Here is a 21,638-nt window from a genome sequence, read left to right as displayed (position 1 = left end):
CAAGTACCACCATAATGCTAGTTATGTCGTTAAGTCTCATAGTGTCCATCAAAAGCGAGAAAAAGGTTTTATTTCTAAATATTGTATTTATCTTTGACGTCATGCAGTTTGATATGTATAATCTAATAATAATAATTCTAAAGTTAAATAGTAAATGCAAATGTATTGTAGGCCTACTCAAAAGTTAAATACAACCAACTATTCATTAAAAAAAAATATTGTGCATGAAAACTAAAAACTGCACTGTACTGGATTTACAAAAAAAAAAAAAAGTTTAAACGGGCTGTATATTTACAAGCTTCCTTATAATGTACACTGGCATTGATGTATGAAGTTATGAGCAAAGATATATTTGTAAGAAGCTTTAGACAAATTAAGTGAAATTTAATAATTTCCCATGGCAACCTTCATGATCTCTTACAGCACACTAGTGTGCCACTTCACCCTGGTGTCATAGAGTTTGGAGGTTAGATTTTGGTCTGGGCCGGGGGCTGAGCCATTCCAACCCATTTTCCCCCCTCAGATAGGTTAAAATAGCGTTGCTATATTTGGAAAAGTCTTCATCAGTTTACCTATTCCTCAGCCTGTGAATCGCAGCTTGAACAAAACAATAAATTATCAGCCACAGATGCACATTTTCCTGTTTAATTCTTATAAATATCAAACAGCACAGTAGACCTCTTAGCGGTTCAAAATGGTCAAAGCCTCTATTAAGTTATTGACATCATCTGAAAGGTAAAACGGACAGAGAAACGGAAAATGTTACAATGTATGTCAAGCAACAATGACATTTTTTAAATAGCATTAATAATTTCATTATAAAAGAAATCTCACATACGACAGCAATGCATAGCCACAAATCAAACAAATGCTGAAAATATATGAAAATAAATAATAGTAAGCATAAGTTGAGAATAAAAACATGGTGTCCACGTTGACTTCGATAGTTGGGCTAAAAGGTGTCTTGAAGATAAAGCTGTCACCAAATATCTTCTAAGTTGAAAAAAGATAACACTAAATAACGTATGGCTTCAAAGAGCAGAGGAATAGCCATTTAATGGGTGATCTTTGGGAGAATTTTCATTTTCAGAGACGCAAACAGCTCTCAAAGTGGTTGCTACTGGTCAATGCTTGACTTCTGTGCAGAGCCTGAATGGAGAAAGCAAGTGCTCAAATAAAACATCAACAAGTGTCACATCCATTTGTTGTATTCAAGCTGAAAGGGAAGTGGTGAGTCTTTCTACTTCCCTGACATTGATCTAAAACTAAATAAAAGCAGCACTGGAAGGAGGAAAAGAAACACTAAATTTCCATTTTCTATCAGACGACCATGGTGACGCTTACCGGCTCAAACACATTCATTCACACACCGAGGAAGAATTTTCCTACAATACTGACTATATATACTTAGCTTCAATTTATGCTGGATAAGAATCTGCTTGATCTGACTTAAAATAGCAAGCAAAGAGGAAAGTGATGACAGGAGGATCTGCTTTGCATTTCTAGTGGCAACAGTTCGAGGCGTAGGGAATGCTTTTAAAAACCAACAACAGTATACATCCAACATAACTTATATCATAAATAAGTCTTAAAATAATGTGACCACGGCATGAATGTCTACAGTGATGGCAAAACACTTTCTGCTGTCTGTTTTCTTTTTTTTTTTTTAAACAGAACTGTGCAATTTAGAAAAAGTTACCCTTTTTCCTCATTTGCTGACTCGCCTTGTGAATGAACATCTATGACAATGCCCATTTTATTTTTATACTGAATATTGTTCCATAAGGTCTCACCTCATGAAGGTTCTGTGCACACAATATAATAAACTAATGCCATTGACATGAAATATCGAAAACAAAACTGTAAAAACCAAGTACAAAAGGTACAATATAATCAAAGGACCACATGAAGAGGTGTGAAAAAGTCTTCAGTATTCACAGAAAATATTGAACTGAAGCAACTCACCGGACAGGAAGTGTCCTAAGTTCATATACACATGATAATTAAATTGAAAATAGATTTTCCTCTCTGTACATAGTACATTATTCTTTCATCTCTCTCTTCTGTATTTACAAAGATCTTGTCTCAATGTCTCCCTTGTGCATCAGTTTTGTGAGAATCTAATCCAGAGAGATGACGTCAGATATTGAGCCATAAATGGCTGCCGCCTCCACCGAGGATCTCGACAATCCTGAGATGGTGTGGCTGTCTCTGTCGCGCTCTCGGTCTTTGTCCCGCAGACTGCTGGAAGACACTAAACTACTAGTGCTGCCACTGTTGCTGCCTCCGTTGGTGGCTACCAGCGTGCTGCTGCCCGGGGTGCCCGGCGGCTCCCGCAACATGGGGGACGAACCGTAGGGCAGGTAGCGGTTGAGGAGCAGGTCCGAGTCGTCCGAGGCCGACGCGGCCGCCGCAGCAGCCATCACCATATTGTAATGCTAAAAGAAAGGAGGAAAAAGGACGTTGCACGGGGAAAGTGTGATGATCTCCACATGCAACCAAGGGTCATGATGAATGTACCTGATTGTCGCCTTGGAGGAAGGAGAAGAAATTTAGATCTGCAAAAACATTAAAAAAGCGTTAGCATTATTTGTGACTCATAACAACATTGACATTTTAGCTAGGCAATATGGCCTTAAACGGGAAGTAAACCACATTTTTCTTTTTCTGCTAGAATGCGTTGTATGTGCCTCCACTAGTCTAAACACAGTATTTTGATTAAAATTGCATTTGTGTAATAAGAATTAAACAGATTAATTCATCAATTTTCATCCATCTCATGGGGCCGCCATGTTGGATGATATCGCCCTCTGTTGTCAACCGAAATTCAGATTACAGGAAGTCCTTGAGTTACGACACACTCGACCCACGACGTTTCGACTTTACGACGCCCGTGCCTCGTCCGCCATTAGGGCCCAGCACCATAGTGTTTCTGCTTAGCTAGTGCATAGTGCTTGTCTGTGTTTGTGCGGCGGGAGTATCTTTGCCTTTTTCACCCTCCTTTTTTCACACTCTCAGCAGTAATGGTAAGTACAGCATCTTATTTTTTTTATTTTAATGTATTTTAGTTTCTTTATATGAAGTGTTAACCTTTCCTGCTACGCTCACCTGACCGTGGTCGGGAGACGCAGGGGTTAACTCCCTTCTCTTGTTGGACAGCTGAGCTGGGGGGCGGCACCAATAAAGGCACGAAGCACCAATTTGCTGCTTTAATGGCTTTATTAGCTCCTCTGCACATTCAACGTCAACGGGTCCTCCGCTACTCTTCCCCGGTTGCCGTCACTACACTTGCTAATGTACACACTTGCACCGGCGCGCACTCGTTCCTCCTTCGCAGTCCCGTCTCACTCACACGCCCACACACACTGAGCTTGCTGTCACAATCACGTGGGACAATACCTGTAACAGAAGTATTTCGCCGTAAATTTCGACTTTAACGGTGAAATCCGACTTACGCGGAAATTCGTGTTACGTCGCCAGCGTAGGAACGGAACTCGTTCGTAAATCGAAGACTTCCTGTACAATGTCCCTCGGGCTTCCACGTACAACATTCATATTCTTGCAAAAAGGGCTAAGTTCCTTTTTGAAATAAAATCTATGATTTTAAAGGCTTTTTCCATTTTTTTCCACAGAGGACAATTACATTATTCAAATCATGTTTTGTGTTGATAAAACAAGGTTTTATCCCACCCACCCCCAACCCCCAAGCATTAACTTGCATCAACTACCACAGAAATAAACTTTTTTTTGCGAAAATAAGCCCTTCTTTTTTGGGGTGGGGTGGGGGAATCCCTTTTGTCAAAAGATCTACGTTAACAAACTCCTTTATAAATTAAGTCTTTGCAGCTTGGAAGCACACACCTTGGGTCAAAAGTAATGTAGAAATTGGCATTATTAGGCTCTGGTTTCCTAGTATGTGTGTGTGTGTGTGTGTGTGTGTCCTTGTGGACAAGTAGTGAGGGCGTGGGTTGATTTTGATTCATGTAAAGCACTTTGGGTTGCATTGTATTTATGAAAATTGCAATACAAGTAAATTTTGATTGATTATGTCTTTGGAAATGTTAAACTCGATTGACTCCATGACAATATGAATACAATTCAGCTCATGCTGTCTGTTTCTTAGCAGGAATTAAACTCTCAATCGATAAAATGGATTGTTTGGGCAGCCCTCCCCTGGACTGGTAGCCAACCAATCGCAGGCCAACATCAAATTCATAAAAAACAGCCACTGAGAGCCCCGCCCCCAAATTATTCTACTCAGTTCACTTCCTAATTAAATTGAAGTGGAATCCTTTCAAGTCAAACAGGTTGGTTGCTCAGTTTAGCAAGCAAGCACCAAATAAATCATGTGTGCATGCATTTACACTTTATAGTTATTCCAAAAGAAGTGCCAGTCTCAACAAAGTCTGTTGGGATAAGTACAATATGAGAAGAGATTAGTACTCACAGAGTTATAGTTTATGAGATAAGGGGACTCACATTCAAAGACTCCAGCTTTATCATATGCCCCTTCCTGTTGCACTTGTGACAAGAATGTGAAAGTTAATCAAGTAAGTTAATCTTGTGAATCACCTTCACGTTACATCCCGTCTTCATTAAAGTCAAGACCGAATTTTTGATTGTTTTAACGGTTCTTTTTTGACAGTTACGAATATGAAAATGTTCATTAAAACTAGCTCTAGGGGTAAAGGTTTTACAATAGCATCAGTTTCACCTTGAATGTGTTATTTTTTTATTATTCATTATTTCCTATGGAAAAAAAAAATCTGGTTTGGCTTGAGTTTAGAGGTTGTAATGTACTTGGTAACACACAAACAATACCAGTGTGGAAACGGGGAATATTTACAGCAAGAAACAGTCGTTTGACGAGATGTACTTTTAACATTCCGGGCCTACCTGGCAGCTCACTAGCTGAGTGATAAAAGTGGCGGTAGTCCTGAATAAGTGGCGGCGGTGGAGGAATGTAGCTGGTCTCCAAAGGGGGCATGCTGGGAGCTCTTGTCACTGGTGACGTCTGGTTGTGAAGGTTAAGTACTCTGCGAGGAAAAAACAATGTTACACCATGTCATGAGTTTCAACAAGAAACTTGACAGGTGCTTTTAGAGGAGGCTGCAGACTGACCCCTTAGTTGGAGGTGGAGAGATAGGCGACAGTGATGGACAGCTCCTTTTAAGAGGTGGCTCATCGTCCGGCTCATCTTCCGACGAGCTGTCCAGTGTCAGGTCAATCACGTCCACTTTCTTACTGTTCTCAACGGCTGACCCCCGTTTCTGCTCGTGGTTTTCCATTTTAGGCACATCTGCACACAGAGACCCAGCAAATTCACATTGATTCCACATAAGAAGACCGCATAGGGTTGGAAACCTTTGTAGTACGCACCGCTGTCTACTCCATAGTAGGAGGCTGACACCTCCTGCACTTCTTTTTTTGACCTCATGGGTGCCCAACTTCCATCCTCTTTAAACTGGATTTCATCACAGTCAGAACAGCTGTTCAGGATTTCCATGAACAACCTGCAAAATAGCATGATGACTAAAAACACATCCTTTCATCATATGACACCTGGTCCAACAATACATTTCAGATTCCCCCCCCCCCCACCCCCCAAAAGTCCGATTTTCAATTTTAGTCGGTTTTTTACCCATTTGCTTACTTATTAAAAAAGAAAATGACAACCAAAACAAGTTCTGCTTTTTGTTAGTTCCCCTTCTGGGATTTGCTTTGTTACTTGAGATACCACTGAAGCTTTGAAACATAAATGATCAAATGTTTTCTTTACATTCTTGACAGATTAAAAAAAAAATAAAGTACTTCCTCTTACAAAAAAGTCCCTTTCAGTCAAAACATGCACTGTATATAAACAATCTCAATTTGAAATGTTTTCAATTTAACATAAATAATGCTTCAAACTGGATGGTTCAACGAATCCATAATACAAGAGAGATGGTTAACTCTACGACCCTCCAGCCCTCTTACACTGTCTTCTCATGTAGTGTAGTGTCTCATGTGGTCATGTTGTGAGGCAAGGCGACCTTGGAGAAATATTTGCGGCTTGAAAGCACAAACCTCGGGTCAAAAGTTTACAACATGTCCCTAAATCACTGCTTTTGTAATATATCAATGAGTACCATGTCATTCGCAATGCTTGGCGCAATTGTCCCCGTGATTGGCTCCTCTCTAGTCATACGGAAAACAATGCAAAAATGATTCCACTCATGTTGTGTCTTTCTTAGTGTGAATTACCTCGCTACTTGCTTTTTTGAACAAAAGGTTCGCTGGAGAGGTCAGAAAAGTCGCTAAATCTAGCGACCAAAATGCTAAGTGAAAGGTCCGCTTGGCAGCATGCAAGGACGACAGCCTGAACTTGGAAGTGCTGACGTAGCAGCCTATAAGGAAGTCGGTAGGCTTTCCCGCTGGTGGATGAGTAGTCCACAACTTGGCAATATCTATTTGTCATTGCTGCAAAAGAAAGCCCTGGCTTTGCTCATTTTGAGGCAATAAGCAGCAGCAGCAAAAAAACTACAACACTTTTACACCTTCTGTCAGTCCATCTCAGATGAGCTCGGTCCCAGAGAAGCTGGCGGCGTTTCTGAGTGTTGTTGATATATGGCTTCCACTTTGCATGGTAAGAGTTTTAACATTTGTAGATGTCGCGACAAACTGTGTTAACTGACAAAGGTTTTCTGAAGGGTTCCTGAGCCCAAGTGCCAATAACCTTTACACACTGATGTTGGTGATTAATGCACGAGGGTTGGGCATTGTTTGAATTTGAGCGATTCCGGTCCTGATTCCGGTTCCTCATTTCGATTCCAGTTCCAAACGAAAAAAAAAATGGGGTGTCAAAATTATGAGCATCCATTTTCTTAGCAAAAGTGCTTACTACGTACCACTAATTTAATTTCTGCCACAACTGTAGGCTATTAATTGCACCACCTCGTTCTTCTTTCATGTTTTTCCGACGGGTGTCATGTGTAGCTACCACGCTGTCGCCAGCATGAGCACTATTCTTGTTGGTGACAACTTCCACCAATCCAAAACAAATATACAGGCGATTTTTTTTATTTATGTCCCGTGCTATATTGTATTTTTGTTTTAAAAATGAAAATTGAAAATCAAACCGTCATTTAACTTTTCCTTACTTTTTACAGACAACAGAAAGAAATTCAGGCTACATTTGTATTTTGGTTTATCTATTTTAAAACGCAAATAAAAAAACAGTCCTTTTTCTATTTTTAATATCTGTCTCCAAACATTATAGCCAATTACCAAAAGAGACAGGGACCAAGATGGAACATTATATTGTCTTCATTTGACTTCTCTTCTCCCACACATACTGCCTACAAATCTCATTAATTGCTTCATCCGTGTTTTCCGACGGTTGGCATGTGTAGGCACCACGCTATCGCCTTCTACTGGCCAGCATGAGCATGTTCTTGTCAGTGAAAACTTCCACCAGTCCAAAGCAAATACACAGGCCATTTTTCAATATGTCCCGGCTATATTCTATTTTTGTTTTAGAAATGAAGTTTGAAAATCAAACCATTATTTAACTTTTCCTTACTCATTCCAGACAACAAAAAATAAACTGAATTGTTCCAAAATGTTTTTTGAACATTCCTCAACTTCTTTTGTTGCCCCTGTCCCAACTTTTTTAGAACCTGTTACAGGCATCCAATTCCAAATGAGAGAATATTTGCAAACAAACAATAAAGTTAATCAGTTTGAACATCAAATATCTTGTCTTTGTCGTGTATTCAATTGAATATAGATTGGAAAGGATTTGCACGCAATTTCATTGGAATTTGTAATTTCACGGCAGGATTTCTGAGTTTAAACTCGTCTGTGAGCTACAGTTCCACAAAGAGCACTTTGAGGTGTATTTCATGCTGAGTAGGGAAAGCCAACTGCAGAGACATCTCTGTATATCATTTTTCTATTGTCCTAAAAGCTCTTGATAGTGTGTCAACGCATTTATTATGACTTCCTCCATTTTCGCCTTGCTATCTACAGTGCAAGTCCACTCACCCATCAATAATGAGATGCTCGTATGGCGCCTTCTTGTCACACACTGGACACACCCATGTGGGCTTCTTCTCATTCATTTGGATATAAAGCGTAGCATCAAAGCACTGGAGGTGGGAGCATGTTAATGCTCGACACGCGATTGTCAGCCTCATTTTTCCAAGCTTTAAAAAAAAAACAAAAAAATAACATGAAGTACTTCCCAATGATGATAAGTGTATTGTCAGGCTTAAAATAAAAGTGGCAAAACCTACAGGACACAGAAGAGACACTCGTAGACTGGTGGTGGCAATCTCGCTCTCTGGATCAGCTGTCAATTTCTCTTTGACTGCGAAGAAATCAGTAAGGTACAAAAATGAAAAGCGAGCCAAGTATAAAGATAATCAATCACATTTTCTCAAATATTGGCCTTGGCTGTTTGTTTATTTACTTGAATGCAGAGAGTACCAGCCATATATTACAAAGGAACTTTTTTTTTTTTTTTAAAAGAATGATACACAATTAAAACAATACATACAACAATAGTCTAATAGAGGTAATTATGGATTTTATTCCACACTGGATTATAACTATTATACCAGTATAGTTCCATTATAATTTTTCAGTATCAAACATTTCAAACACTGACACTTGCAACTTAGTATCAGATGTTATAGTAGAAGTCTAAGCACCTGTTTTTTTCTTGACGGGGAAAAAAAGGTTTATTTGATATGAGATATTTATTTGTGGCAGGATGGTGAAACAACGGTTAGCACATCCGCCTCACAGTTCTGAAGACCCGGGTTCAAATCCGGCCTCGCCTGTGTGGAGTTTGTATTTTCTCCCTGTGCCTGTGTGGGTTTTCTCCGGGTACTCTGGTTTCGTCCCGCATTCCAAAAACATGCATGGTAAGTTAATTGAAGACTCTAAATTGCCCGTAGGTGTTAATGTGAGTGCAAATGGTTGTTTGTTTATATGTGCCCTGCGGTTGGCTGGAAACCAGTTCAGGGTGTACCCTGCCTCCTGCCCCCGCAGTTAGCTCAGATAGGCTCCAGCATCCCCGCAACCCGAGTGAGAATAAACGGTGTAGACAATGGATGGATGAATGGATATTTATTTGTTCAAGTGTACAACGTGCCTGGCATCGACTAACACGTAAGCCACAATTTGAGGACATAAGGTGTAATATATAATACGGCATTTGTCATCATTTCAAATTAGTTTTTGTATCCATGATTAGATTTCAGGGGCTTCCTGTGTGCTCTGATTTGTTCAATCTGGCAAAGGATTTTTTTTAAAGCATTAATTAGATTTTGGTTTGTTCTATACTGTAGATATATGTTTGTCTTTCTGTATTTTTTAACAAAGGTGCGTTAGACAAAATTGGATAAGGGAACAAATCTACAAATAAGAAAAGCGACAGCATCAGCAACTGAGTATCAGTCCTGAACTGAAGAAGATGAAAAATAATTAGCAAGTAGGCTGTGTGGTTTGGATGGAAGTAGTGAGGAATGTTTATATATTCACTGGCAAACATAACGGGGCTGAATGTTTTTTCAAGAGAGGACATTTTCAGAGGCTGTTGTGTGTGCAAGTGCTGTAATATTGTGGTAAAAGTCAAACAAGCAGAACACTTGGATAAATCAATGTCTTTGCAGCAGGGCAGCAGAACCTTCTTGCCTTCACACTGGCAATGGAATGAACAATGATACGAAAAACACCTTTGATGCTTTATGAACTTGTCACAAAATACTTATTGAGACAGACAGTATGCTGCTAAATTGATGCATCAATTCAAAGCACCATGTGGGAAGAAAACGTGAACCATTTAATACAGCAGCAAGATGATATTGTTCCATTTCCTGAGTCGATTAAAGTAGTGCTGCTTTATAGTACAAGTACTATTTGTGATGTTGCTCAGCTAAAAACAAAAGAAATGCAAAACGTGAATAGAAACAAACAAAAATCCGCAACAAGGTGCTAGTTGTTGTGAAGTGTAATTGTGTGAACACGGAAAGCCTTCACACATTATTTATTTTAAAATCCTAATACAAATACAAACATGTTATTTTTAAACTCAAGGGTAGTCAATATGTCATTAAATAAGTTTGTGTTTGTGCGTGCCCGCATTTGTGCGTGCGTTGCACGTTAGATAGGCCAGTACACCATTGTGTCTGGCCAATGGCACCACGTAACTACTGTAAAATTCTCTTGTATGATGCGCATTTTTTTTCTCCCAAAAAATGTCAAAAGTCAATGGTGCGCATTAGACCATTTTATTCATGTATGCCGCCATCTAGAGGTTATGAAAAAGCTATACATTTTCCTTCCAATGGGGGGGGGGCGTTGCTGTACGCTAATTGCAAAGATTGCCTGCTTAATTTGTCTCTTGTTTTAATTTTACTCGTTATAACAAATACAGTCATGTGTAAAGGTTAGCTAGCAAATCTATCTTTCTATGTGTATCTATATTAAATAACCCTCCCAAATCTGTTTATAGCATAGATATATGAAGGTATGTCCAAAGTTAAAAAGCCGAGACTCAAAGAGGATTGTATAGAACACAAACTGTCAAAATAAAGTGCTACAATTGCAGTAGTAATGATTTATCCATGTTTTGTTTGGACGATGATTTTAAATAGGTAAATTGTTTTGTTTCGGTCGTAAACGATTTGCAAAATAGTGTGAATTATCATAAACAGTATTTTTATATGGTAGTGGTACACTTATGCAATCGTTTCTAAATTTATGTCAATCACATGGTTGTGGTAATGCTCATAATTAAGTGGTTTTACCAGGGGAAGAGTGTTAGCAGTCCTCATTATAAGAGTTGGCTGCTGGCCGCTCTGAGTCAAACAAATGATCAAATAAAAGTAAAGCCTTTGGTTTTTCTTTTTTGTTTTTTTTAATTAATTGACCTGTTTTGTCTGCCACTGCTTGTTACAGACAAACTTTTTGTTCACAGGAAAATATTTTGCAAATATACCTCGAGTCACTGTCAATGACTTCATTCGAAACTATGGTAAGCCATGGTCATCCTGTACCTCCTCAAAAAAGGGTGCGACCAAATCATGTGCTGGTGCGACCAACTGAAAAAGTTGGTCCCGCCAGTGCTACTAGTGCAAAAGTTAATGTTGAGCCCCGAAACAGAATATGTCCTGACAAAATCAAGTCGGACAAAAGATCTAAAAACGGTACAACAAAATGATACGATGCAAAGAAATTCCAGAACAGTCGAGAAATAAAGTAACTGACATCTATCAGTCTGGAAAGGGAGACAAAAGCATTTCTAACGCTTTAAGATTACAGCGAACCACAGGGAAAGCCATTATCCTCATATGGAGAAAACATGGAACAGTGGTGAATCTTCCCAGGAGCGGCCGGCCTACAAAGATTACCCTGGGTGAACAATCACGACTCATCGAGGAGGCCAAAAAAGAACTCGGGGCAACTTCTAAAGAACTGCAGGCATCCCTTGCCTAAGTTAAGGTCAAGGTTCATGACACAACAATAAGGAAGAGACTGGGCAAAAATGGCATCCATGGCAGAGTTCCAAGGCAAAAACCACTGCTGACCATAAAGAACATAAAGGCTCATCTTACATTTGCACAAAAACATCTGAATGATTCCCAAGACTTTTGAGAGAGTATTGCATGGCCCGACGAGATGAAAATTGAGCATTCTGGAAGGTGTGTGTCATTACATCAGGCATAAATGTAGTACAGCATTTCAGAAAAAGAACATCATACCAACAGTCAAACATGGTGTTGGTAGTGTGATGGTCTTGGGCTGCTTTGCTCCTTCAGGACCTGGACAACTTGCTGCGATTAATGGAACCATAAATCGTGCACTTTAACAGAAAATTCTGAAGGAGAATGTTATGCCATCAGTTTGTGACCTCAAGCTGAAGCGAACTTGGGTTCTGGAGCAGGAAAACGATCAAAAACACACCAGCAAGTCAATTTCTGAATGGCTTAAAAAAAAACAAAATGAACGTTTTGGAGTGGTCTCGCCAATGTCCAGACTTGAATCAGATTGAAATGCATTGGTATGGCCTTAAAAAGACCGTTCATGCTCGAAAACCCTTCATTTTTGTTAAATTCAAACAATCCTACAAGGAAGAGTGGGCCAAAATATCTCCACAGAGATTTGAAAGACTCATTGCCAGTAATAGAAAACGCTTGATTTCATTTGTTGCTGCTGAGGATGGCCCAGCCAGTTATTAGGTTTAGGAGGCCATTACTTTTTCCACACAGGGCCAAGTAACTGAGTAGTTTTTTTTCCTTAATACATGAAATCACCATTTAAAAAAAAAAGTATTTTAAGTTCACTGGGGTTATATTTGTCTGATAGGAATTTGAGAAAGGGGCGAACTTTTCACAACACTGTACCATAGAGAAAGAATTCATTTCAAACCTTTTTCCACAATTTGGCCTATAACCTGTTCAACAATCTTTTTGAGAGGGGAAGTAAATAACTGAAACAAATGGGTTCCACAAGTGTGCACACCCTCTTATAACTGGGATGTGGCTGTGTTCATAATTAACAAACTACATTCAAACTCAAGTTAAATTGTAGTCAGCACACAACTGCCACCATTTACAGTGCCTCTGTTAACCCCAAATAAATTTCTAAAATTCTAGTCGGCATTTTTTTTTCTTTTCTTTTCTTGTTTTTTTTTTTTGTGTGGCTGACTCTCATTTCACATTAATTTAAACGTGATTGGTTAATTCTGAACACCCCAGATCCTAGCTATAAGATGGTGTGAACGTTTGATATAATTTATCTTGTTCTAATTATTTTGATATCACAAAATCTGACACGTGAACTGGGGTGTGTAGACTTTTTATCCCATATGCATTGCTGTAAGATTGATGAACAAATATATATTTGTAATTGAAAAATTATTTTCAGAAAAAATAAAAAAAATAGGATAATTTACTGTGAAACCCCTGAAGACTTCTCACAGCAGTGAGAAACACAAGTGTGGCACAGCACCCTGGTTGGGAATCACTGTTATACGCTACGTTCACATTGCAGGGCATGATGCCCCATTCAAGTTTTTTGTTCAATACGATCTTTTTATGTAATCGTTCACATTACAAAAACAAATGAGACTTCTAATATGAATGAAATTCGTCCGTTAAGTGAGACGCACAAAACAGGACACCACGTTCCGCCTGCACGCAAGTGAATCCGGTCCCTCGTGTAGGACTCATGAAGCATTTATGACAAGTTCAAGGATTTTGTGTTTGAACTGACCGGTCCCCCCATACAGTTATCAGTTCTAAAGCAGACTGCAATCGCACCTGATTTATATCCACATACAAAAGAGGCCTGGCACAGTGGGATTTCTTGGGGGGGGGGGGTCAGAATTTAAATTTACACACTGACATGACAAAAATCAGATATGTCACATATGGGAGAACAAATCGGAATTGACCTGCAGTGTGAACATAGCCAGAGTCCGAAAGGTAGTGAACTGTGGTTGCCATGGCAACAGCAGAGCCACTACTTTCTTCATTGTAAACTGTGGCTTAATAAAAAAAAAATTTGAAGCCGTTAATTTTTTTCATATGACAATGTGCTCAAAAGTCTTTATTTTGATATGCTGTCAAATGTAATCTAGGAATCAGTTTAGAACGTGAAGACACTTTGAGTTGCATTTTATGTATGAAAAGCCCTGTATAAATAAAGTTTGATTGATTGATTGTGATCCTGCTTGTCGTGAATTAATTTCTTGAGTTTTTAAAGAAAATAAACTTACTCAGCGCTCTCGAGTGGTCGGGGTTCCTAATTCCTCTGGCTCGTAGTCTTTGCAACAACACCGCAGAGGACTGCTGCATTACCAAATAAACAGCCATGGAAAAACTCTGACGAGAGATGTGAAAGAGGGGTCATGTTGAGGTGACTCGCATTCTCCTCAAAACATCTGTTTCACAAAGTCTTTCCGATGTTCTCACCCTCCCAATTTCTGAAGTCCATGACACAACAATTGTGTTGGGGACTGTTGTGGACAGTCGCACAAGGGAGGTTATGTTTATGGGGCGACTCGGTCTTTTTGGTTCAACTCCATTTTTGGTGGGAGGAAGATATCCCTGCAAGGAAAAAAACGGCACGTTTCTATTATTCCACACCCTTCGTGGTGGCTAACACACTTGAACAGACAGCACAGTCTGATGATGGAGAGTCTGAACTCACAGGGAGATTGCAGGGCTTTCCGTTCACCTTCACACACAGATTTGGAGGGAAATGATCTTCTTGGGGACAGCTTGTCTCTGATAGACAAAACCTAGGAGAAAAAAAAAGCTAGAGCAATGCTGTTGAAATTTTTCTGAAAAAGAGTGACCTATTTGCTCGTGGCAATCAACAGGCCTCTCTTTCTATGAGATTGTTGTCGAATACAATTAATCCACAAAGGAAACAGGAGGTGATAATAAAGGAGATTGTTGAATGAATGATGGAATATTTTACACAAGATGAAGGGCCAACCCAAATGTGGTATTGCTTTAACACAAAAGTAAAATAAAGTGAGGTCAACCAGATTTCTTGCCATTTCAACAGGCATGGCAATATCTTCCGGAAACTGTTACTCAAAATGTACGACTGACTGGTCTATGGAGGAGTCAATATGAATCACCTGTCAGTGTCAGAAGTTATGCTTGCTGATGCTAAGTTGTCTTACTGTGTGTTACATTTATGCAGAGGCACCAGTCTTAAAGATTAGGTTATGCATTTAACTCAAACTCTAGTTTGTTTTCACAAGTTACGGTTCATTTTGACAAGTGCGAACACAGAAATTAAACCCCGTGCAGCCCAAAACAAATGGTCCGAGTTGAAGAAGCGGTCTCGGTACAGTTCCAAATGAAGAGAAATTAAAAAGCACCTCCATCGCATAATGTGATTTAACTAAAGGCAGCGAAAACATTTTTCGTTAAATCTGATCTTTTTATGTAGTCATTCATACGACTAAAAACAAATGTGGCTTCTTCTGTGGACGGAACGCATCTGTGACACATCTCACGCATGCAAACAAAACAGGACGTCATGCGCACAAACATGAGTCGCCGTGTTGACGGAACTAAATATGGCCCCTCGCGTAGGTCTCGTCATGACACACCTGTGGCAATTTGAAGGATTTTGTGCAACCGAAGCCAACATATTCTTATATTTATCAGTTCGAGAACATCTTTTCACCACTGACTCTTTTCTCCTCCTTCGTCCACTATTGCCGTTTTGTGGCGTGTCTGTTTTGTCGAACAATTGTCACATTTGTCGCCGTTGGATGACGTATGGGTCGGTCGGATATGTGCCCCATTAGCGTCCATACTGCTCTCGTGTCAAATATATATCTGATTCATATCCAGATATGAAAGAGGCCTGGGTCAGATATGACAAAATCTGAATTGTACAGTTCATATTGACATGAAAAAAACAGATACATATCACATTGGGCAAAAAAATGGGAATTGACCTGCAGGGTGAACATAGCCTTATTCGGAGCAGAGCAAGTGAGCTATCGGTGCTGATGACCACCACACACCCAGCGACACTGCAAAACCATTGGACCATGGTGAAATTTTTTTACAGCTGGCGACTTGACACCCCCTCACTAAACGATTGAGCACCGCACCTCTACCGTGCTGCAACAGAAAAAAAAAAACTTTTCAAAACAACCCCAACTACTGTGCTGAATAGACGCTGGACCTCCATCTTGATAAATGATGTCACGCTCTGATGAAGTGCAAATGTCACACGACAAATGTTGTGCACATCATGTATACACTCAATCGGAATATATCACATCACATGTAAACAGTTGACCAGAGATCTTCAATTGGAATGATTTCAATCGGAATGACAAAAACCCGGCTACTCTGTGGTGGGTCCGCTAAAGATGAGCCCTTCACCTGTCAATCAAATATACGTTGATGTTCGCTGTAGTTAACTATTGGCTAAATAATGTGTGCACTGAAGGTTATGCTTAATAAAAAGTTAATGTTCCCATGTTTGTGTTAATTTAGGACTAAGACAGACAATAACTCGGACAGGCGCTGACGTTTTAAAAGACTTTGCTGCGGTGGAGCGAGATGTTTAAAAGCTTCTTTATACTTGCGCGGGCGGCGACATTACTGCAGTTTTGAAAATGTACTGCAGTTCTCCTCCAAGTCAGGGTGTCGCTACGGCTGGTATTGGCTAAGACACCACAGGGTGGAGCTTCCTCTGCATCTTTTGGCCATTTCCGTTAGCCATTTTTACTTTCAATTCCGTAACAAGGACCAAAGCAACAAAAATGGCGACCGTGGAACAGTGTCTACTAGAACAACTGGACCTAGATGACCAGATGATACCTTTAATTATGCTGCGAAATCGATCAAGAAGCCGGCGGCGTAAGTGCTATGTGGAACTGAGAGGAACACTGAGTAAGTCATCACAGCATGTGACTAAAACGGACCAATCACGAGAGATGATCTCCGCGGCATTCTTCGTGGAGCAACAATTTTTGCTGTGTGCGTGTCAAGTGACCCAGGTGGGCCACGCGGCCCAATGCGTCGGTCACGAGATATAATGCGGGCGTTGTCGGCCGCGCGAGCGTGGGAGTAGAAAGAGGCCTTAACTCCTTAGCTTGCTAGCCCATTAGCTCGTGGGCTAGCGAACATAATAAACAGTCAACTTTCCCGTGTCTGTTAATTGGGGACTAACACACACACACAACAACTTGACAACAAGAGTGAACCGCTGATGTTTTAAACGACATCGCCACGGTGGAGCAGGCTGGTTAGTTCCTTAACTCACTAGCTCGTTAGCTCGCAACTGGGCTAGCAAACACAACAAACAGTTAACTTTCCCTAAGTGTCTTTGTTGTGTAAATCTATGTGCTGCACATGGAACAAGGCTGAGCAGTATTGGACGAAGCAAACACCAGATAGAGTGTCCACCAGCGTTCCATGAGCCCACTAGTGGCTAATGACACAGCTGTCCAACTCTGTCGGCTCACTGTGTGATCGACACGCTGGCTCACCACAACAATGACAATTTATCGAGTCCGAAAAAACTATAGTGTCCATTTTATTTATCGAGCGATAAATCGATATAGTAATTATCGTGACAGGCATGGATGTGACAACGCTGTTCACTTACGCTTCAAATTTTGAATAGCAGCAAAACAAGTAGCTGAACCCGGCACACTGCGCAAAAGGTCAGTCGGCTTTGGTACCATCGCTCAGTTTGCGGCGGGCCTAAGTATGCCATGCTGCTATCTCTATTTCCACAACAAGATGAATGAAAGACTTCTGGTTGCCCTAAATTGATCTTTCTGTAATTCTTTCTTTTAACCAAAAGATACCACACTATACTAGCTAGTTTGTACCTTAATTGGACTTGAACAGCAAAGTCACATTTGGTCCCCGATATGTCCCTAAAAAAAGAAAGAGAGAAAAACATTGATGTCAAGAGGGAGTGCTTCCTTCTGTTCCACCCTCATTGAATATTGTTGGTCATTGACAGTATTAACAAGAAAGCTGTGTTGCTTACATGGAGCTGCTGATCTGTTGAACTTGTAGTGGTGTTAAAGCGAAGGCATAACAAGCTTCCTGGAACCGCTGACTGTTGTCGGAGGCTAGAATAAACAAATGAGACAGTGGTCAGCGTAGTGGAAACCCAAAGAACCTCGGAACATCAAACTGTGTCAAGTCAAAATAAACTCACTCAGACTGGTGGGTTTTATAAGCTCGTCAAGCACGTCGTAAAACGGCAATCTCTGAAGTTTGACGTCGGGGTGAACGGGGTGCAGGGTGGAGGGCAGGTGAGGCAGACTGAGCTCGTGCTTTGGCCCGAGCAGTGAAACAGGCAACAGTGGCGAAGGGGAACCATGGCTGTCAAAGAGGCCCGCGGGAAGGCTGGAGGCAGAATGGACGCCGGGCATTGCAAGGTCCACCGGCGAAACCATCTTAGTTGGGAATCGCCGTCTGTATAGCTCTTTAATCTTCATCTGCATGGCGGGGCTGCAACCAGCCTTTACTAGGTGCAGCGCTTTGGTCAAAAGTTCGTGTTTACGCCCGTGCTTATTCCGCCCAGCAAAACCCAACAAGACTTGCAGCTCTGAAACTCGAAGGCTCATTACCATTTGCTGGTGGAAAAGGAAGAGTCAAGTTATGGAACGCATTCTCCTACGCTTGCTGAGAAGAAAGAGCTACTTGTTTGACTGATTAACGGTCATTAAAATCTGTCAGTGTACAGTCATTTAAATAAAGAAAATGAATGTTTTGGCTTTTTTCCTCCTATCACAGTGAAAGCTTCTTTTTGCAGGCTTTTCATTATTCACACAGGAACAAAAACGCCACTCTGAAATTAGCCAAAACAAGATACAGATGTTTTTTTTCTTAAGAGGTTATCTACTTTTTCAAAGCTTTTAGTCATAAAGCATCACCACATGCAACACACAGTTTCACGATTACAAGAGGAGACTGGGACATGAGTTCAAACAATCTGTACTGAGCATAACATTGTGGTTTACTTAAAGGAACGCTGCAACCTTCAGAGTTAACATTAGCAATCTGACACGATTTCCCAAAAACTACAGTCTGTCAAAAATGACACTTCAACCTGAGTTCAACGCACCCGGAATATTGAAAATCGGTTGATGGATTCCAGAGAATTGTATTTATTTTTTTGTCAGTAAAACATTTTTGTGCGTTAACGCCCTAGAAAATCAGGTCAAAAAACAGTACAACGTCATTATTTTTCAACATATCTCCCTTATCCTTTCGTTTCGTCTGCTACTTCACCCTGCCTCTGATTAGCTGATAAATTTCAGTTAAAATATCCAACAATAGGATGGTTAAGGGCCGAAATTCCCAGAGGTTCTCCAAGTTGACGAGTCAAAATTACTGTGACATTTAGAACAACGTTACTTGCTCCAAAAACTCTACTTAAAAAGCACAAACGGAAAATTATTAGTGAGAAGAGTTGCTTGGGCAGTAGAACGGGTCATGTACTTTAGTCATCAATTGTTTTTTCGTGAATCGATTTGTCATGAAGGATTTGCTGCTCATTCCATGTTTTGTTTTGTTTTTTAGAAAATTCCACAAAGACGGCAGCCACTTGTCACGTTGCTATTAACATTAAGCTATGGTTGTCTGTAGGAGAAACAGAACTTCACTTCAGTCTAAAAGTTATTTTACGTTCTACTACAGAATAAAATTCTAATATGGATTACATTTGGTTTCGCAATTTGCCTAGATGACCTTGCCTGATAATGTTTTCAAAGTGCTTAATGTTAGTAATTTTATACCACGGACGTGTGTTATCAAGAGAGTCATTATGAACCACATGACTACACCGTCTGAAAACTTGCATGTGAAATTCAGGTAAAGTCAAGAAATTGTTGGATTTTAATTAAGGAGCACTTTTTTCGCAACGTTATCATATGTAACCTATGCATGCCGTCACAACACATCTGAAAATCGTGCGCGCAAGAGTGTTGTCAATATTACAAATTAAACATTTACCGAAAGATTATCAAACATAGTGAGGAGTCTATACAACACGGATTATGCTGCAACAAACACTAAATTGGCAGGAGATGACACAAGACAGCTATGCTAGCTAGCCGATTGATGGCGGGCAAATTACAAAAACATAAAAATGTTCCACTTAATCTTCCAATAAATACCAACAAATATTTCTGCTGGCCAACATAGTTTTAAGTATGATAATTTCCCGTCATGAATTCAAACAAACCAAACAAAAACAACGCTACCTATAGAACGAGTGGTATGCCAAGTTCCAGGGAATAGACAGAGCCCGTTTATATAAGATATAGCGGTCTGATTGCTTAACTTCATGTAATGTCAGTGGGAGCTGGCTGGTGTGGGGCTGTATTCAAGGCGTTGGCGTTAATGGAATCTCTGTTTAAGATCCGAGGCGGGATGTGCTCGTAATCTGCAGGAGAACAGCACAAACACAAGCTGACTAACGGATCGTCGGCAACAATAACAAAGCTAAGGCTAGCAGGCTAGCCAGTCAGCTAACAGTTTTTGCGCTGTCCGTCCCCTTCCTGTGGACGTATGTGAAGTGATAAAAGTACTGGTCGCTTACTTGATTGTCGACAAATAGTGTTTCCGTTATTTGAAATTCAAATGTGACAGTGCTAAGCGCCTATTTGTCAACCAAGTGGAGGGGCTCGCTTTACCTTCAGTTCCGTACTCTCCGCCATCTTGTGACATTGTGTGCGCATGCGCAATAGCCATCCTCGGGGGACAGGCCGTTCAAACGTTGGTTGTGTCGCTTCCTCATAACACACGACAGGGGGCGTAGTTACTCCATTCAACCGGACTACAACGCTCTCATGAAAACCTCTCAAAGTAAACTTTAAATTGCCATTTTCATCTCTAAATCTGATCTGTACACATATTGAAGTACTACTCAAAAGGTGTATTGGCCCATCTCAGGCAACGGTTTTTTTTTATGTCAGAGTGAAACTCCTCATTTGAGTAACAGGACTGAAAATAACGTTTTTAGCTGAGAATTAGCAAACACATGAAAAAGGTCATAATTGCATGTTGATACTAAGCACACTACAGAGATTCAACAACAACAACAAAAATCTTTAAAATAATCAAATAAAAGTTTCGGTAGCAGGACTGTGCCGAGAAAGTAACTCCTTCTAAGCATCGTGGAACTATCAAATATACAGAAAATAAATTAGGCGAATTACTTGCGCTCTGCCAATGATCTGAATGATCCAACTTCCTATGTGGACCATGTGACCTGTGGAATATTCAAAATTTCTGAGAGGGGTTAACGTGTTAGGGCAATGCTTTTTCAACTTTTGACATCAACAAGTACCACCTCAAAAAAACAAAAAAAACTTGGCTTGCCAAGTACCACCATCAGGAGCACCATTAAAATACAGTAGCTAGAAAGCCTAAGTGTTCATCAAAAACAAGACACAGGCTTTATTCGCAAAACTCGACACAATTTTATTTATAGATCATATAACAATAAATCGAACATAAAGTATGTGCACTAATATTTTAAACCACTGTAACATTATGCACAATTATCACTAACAGTTAACATCTAAAGCACCTAAACGCTATTGCCATCTCTAATGGCTCTGTGGTGACATTTTGTGTTAAAAAAAGGACATAGTAGACGTTTAAAGTTCCAACGGGTGCTATATATGGCGGTCCCTATCGTCACTCGTCCCTGTCTAATTTTAGGAAGCAGGGACAGGCAAAAATGCAATTTATTTAGTTTTCAAGGCAGTTTAAATTCATCTTGGAACATATTAAATATGCAATCACATCAACGTGCAGGACACTGTTTGATATATATATAGATTTTTTTTTTTTTACTTTATAGTTAAGATTTATCATGCATTTATACATTTTATTTCCTGGGGATGCAAATGGCACCAATTCGGTAGCATGGCCCATTCATAGACAAACCACCATTCACACATGGACAATTTTATAGTCTTCAATTACCCTAACATGCATGTTTTAGAATGTAGGAGCAACACACACACACACACACACACACACATGTATATATATATATATATATATTGTATATTATTCTGTTCAGGGTCACGTGACGGGGTGCTGGAGCTGGTCAAGACAGTTGCTCAT

At 40.1% G+C, this 21,638-nt stretch overlaps 1 protein-coding gene across 3 annotated transcripts; it reads right to left on the bottom strand.

The window, feature by feature from the left end:
• Positions 1-639: 639 nt before the first annotated feature.
• Positions 640-20,239, bottom strand: pias1b (protein inhibitor of activated STAT, 1b). 3 transcript variants are annotated; one of them, XM_061675957.1, is made up of 14 exons: positions 20,195-20,239; positions 17,710-18,130; positions 17,536-17,620; positions 17,372-17,419; positions 14,203-14,293; positions 13,965-14,099; positions 13,769-13,874; positions 8,277-8,350; positions 8,026-8,186; positions 5,380-5,513; positions 5,122-5,299; positions 4,897-5,036; positions 2,521-2,558; positions 640-2,438 (listed from the first exon to the last, which is right to left on the bottom strand). In XM_061675957.1, exons 1-14 carry the CDS (start codon positions 20,237-20,239, stop codon positions 2,121-2,123), a joined length of 1,974 nt encoding a protein of 657 aa, XP_061531941.1. In that variant the 3' UTR covers positions 640-2,120. The 3 variants fall into 3 exon arrangements, with proteins under 3 accessions (XP_061531941.1, XP_061531942.1, XP_061531943.1); XM_061675958.1 differs by having other exon boundaries at positions 17,710-19,944; positions 20,195-20,227; XM_061675959.1 differs by lacking the exon at positions 20,195-20,239 and adding an exon at positions 19,763-20,158.
• Positions 20,240-21,638: the final 1,399 nt, after the last annotated feature.

Source organism: Phycodurus eques, chromosome 5 (genome assembly GCF_024500275.1).
Source record: "Phycodurus eques isolate BA_2022a chromosome 5, UOR_Pequ_1.1, whole genome shotgun sequence".
Classification (NCBI taxonomy): Eukaryota; Metazoa; Chordata; class Actinopteri; order Syngnathiformes; family Syngnathidae; genus Phycodurus; species Phycodurus eques.
The sequence above is the reverse complement of the archived record's forward strand: the minus strand, read 5'-3'. Positions and strand labels throughout refer to the sequence as shown.